General features: G+C 37.1%; 1 protein-coding gene across 1 annotated transcript; it reads left to right on the top strand.

Annotated features, from left to right (window-relative positions):
• Positions 1-706: 706 nt before the first annotated feature.
• On the top strand, positions 707-1,381 carry LOC138360211 (zinc finger protein 211-like). Its single transcript, XM_069320149.1, has one exon. The coding sequence runs from the start codon at positions 707-709 to the stop codon at positions 1,379-1,381; it is 675 nt and encodes a 224-aa protein (XP_069176250.1).
• The last annotated feature ends 1,312 nt before the right edge of the window (positions 1,382-2,693 follow it).

The following is a 2,693-nucleotide window of genomic DNA, read 5'->3' as shown; positions in this document are numbered from 1 at the left end:
CCATTCTATAGTACGAATGTTCGTACTATAGTTCATTCGATCAAAACTGAACAGCAAAATCTAAATGGGGTCTAACCAGAGCAAGATATAGATGAAGAACAACACCAGGTGTCTTGTTACTAACCCTTCGGATAATATATCCCAGTGTCCTATCACTTGTGATACAAAGATTATCGATGTGTGTATTTGAGTAGGTGATTGAATAAGTATGTGTATGTATATGTATATATATGTACATGTATGTATGAGTATGTGTACATGTATATATAGCATTAATAATAGTGTAACTAGCGTCAAAAGATTGGTTTTTGCTTAGCTTAACGAACTAGAGAGTTCAGTTCCTGAACCTATTTATGTGCCACTTTAAGCCTTTACACCACAGCCCACAGGATGGGTACGGGATGCATAATAAATAAAAGAAATGAAATCTATTATTTCCTTCTCCTCACCTCTATCTTGCCTATTTATTGTCAAAAACAACAACTTCCCTCATCACAATCGACTTGAGAATGGTCATGAACGGACCTAAACGTCGTCGTCCCTTCACTCTCTAGTGTGTGGTTTGGTCAACATCAAATCTAGCTCTAAGGAACGACATTCAAGCCTTGCATAACCGTCAACATTGACACTGTACCCCACGCTCGATATCACCACTTGTGCAGTCATCCGGAGGAGGACACCTTCTCACAAAATTCTCATAAAGAAGATGACTCACCAATGTCCAGAGTGTGGAAAGGTATTCAGATTTCATGGAAAAATGAAGACTCACATATTAGTGCATTCAGGTGAAAAACCTTATATGTGTCCAGAGTGTGGGAAGGTATTCAATCAGCTTGGAAATATGCAGCAACACATGTTAGTGCATTCAGGTGACAAACCTCATCAGTGTCCAGAGTGTGGAAAGAGATTCAATCATCGTGTAGGTATGCAGACTCACAGGATGGTGCATATAGGTGAAAGACCTTTTGAATGTGCCAAGTGTGGCAAAAAATTTAGAACAAATGGAGTTCTAATACGTCACATGCTTGTGCATTCAGGTGACAAATCTTATGAGTGTCCAGAGTGTGGGAAGAGATTCAAACGTGTTGACTCTATGAAGACTCACAGGATGGTGCATACGGGTGAAAGGCGTTTTGAATGTGCCGAGTGTGGGAAGCTATTCAATCTGCTTGGAAATATGAAGAACCACATGGTAGTGCATTCAAGTGATAAACCTCATCAGTGTCCAGAGTGTGGAAAGAGATTTAAGCATCTAGTAGGGATGAAGACTCACAGGATGGTGCATACAGGTGAAAGACCTTTTGAATGTGCCGAGTGTGGCAAACATTTTAGAACACGTGGAGCTATAATACGTCATTTACGAGCTTGTGCATTTTGGTGATCGTCCTCTATGAGTGTCTAGAGTGTGGGAAGAGATTCAAGCAGCTTAGACATGTGAAGTAGCACAAGATAATACAAGGGAGGTGTTAGTGTACAACAACTCAAGATTGTTCAAAGTTAAATAAATATTTGTTTATCTTAACAAAGATAACGCAAAGTTTTATCTGTTTTTTCTTCATATATGCACGAGAAAGATTTTTCTGTTTTTGTTCCTCCTAGAACCTTATTTAACATATAATTTCTGTAGTCAAGCATTTTGTTGAAATATTATCTGCATTGGATGTGGTGTTGAAAGCAGTTTGAGATGCACTCATAATTAAACAATTTAATTTACAGGAGAAATCGAAATTTGTTATTATGAAGGAATTAAATGTTTATGAGTGGGATTGGGTAGTTATAGATAATAGCTGCCTCGTATTGGCCAATAGACCTTCTGCAGTTACCTTTGTTTATATGTTCTTAAATCTAAACTTATCCAATTTATACCCATTGTTTCGCGTTCTGTCTTGTGTTGATATTTTTAATACCTTATTAATATCCCCTCTGTTATGTCCATTCATCCATTTGTAAACCTCTATCCTGTCACCCTTAACTCTTCTCCTTTCCAGTAAATGCAATTTAAGCTTTGTTAATCTTTCTTCTTATGAAAGATTTCTAATATTGGGAATTAACTATGCCATCCTCTGTTGTTTTTAATATATATAAATGATTTAGATTCAGGTTTGAGTAGCAACATTTGCAAATTTGCAGATGATACAAAAATCCTTAGAGAAATTAACCTGGAAGAAGACTCACTATCACTTCAAGTTGATCTAAATAGGGTTTTGAAATGGTCAAAGATTAGGAGATGCAGTTTAATGCTGATAAATGTAAAGTTCCGAGGCTAGGTAATGATGATAGAGATACAAGATACGAGCTAGATGGTGTTGAGATTGTGAAGTCGGATTGCGAAAGGGATCTGGGAGTTATGATTAGTAAGAATTTAAAACTAAAGGATCAATGCATGAATGTTCGTAATAAGGCAAAGAGGACATTCGGATTTATTAATCGAAGCGTTAGTAACAAGACACCTGGTGTGGTTCTTAAGCTATATCTTGCTCTGGTTAGGCTCCATTTAGATTATGCAGTTCAGTTTTGGTCGCCGTATTATAGAACGGATATAAATTCACTTGAACGTGTCCAGCGTAGGATGACTAAGTTAATTCCCCAAATTAGAAATCTTTCATATGAAGAATGATTAACAAAGCTTAAGTTGCATTCACTGGAAAGGCGAAGAGTTAGGGGTGACATGATAGAGGTTTACAAGAGGATGA

The sequence above is a fragment of the Procambarus clarkii genome, unplaced genomic scaffold (assembly GCF_040958095.1).
Source record: "Procambarus clarkii isolate CNS0578487 unplaced genomic scaffold, FALCON_Pclarkii_2.0 HiC_scaffold_101, whole genome shotgun sequence".
Classification (NCBI taxonomy): Eukaryota; Metazoa; Arthropoda; class Malacostraca; order Decapoda; family Cambaridae; genus Procambarus; species Procambarus clarkii.
This window is presented reverse-complemented; position numbering and strand designations above follow the sequence as displayed.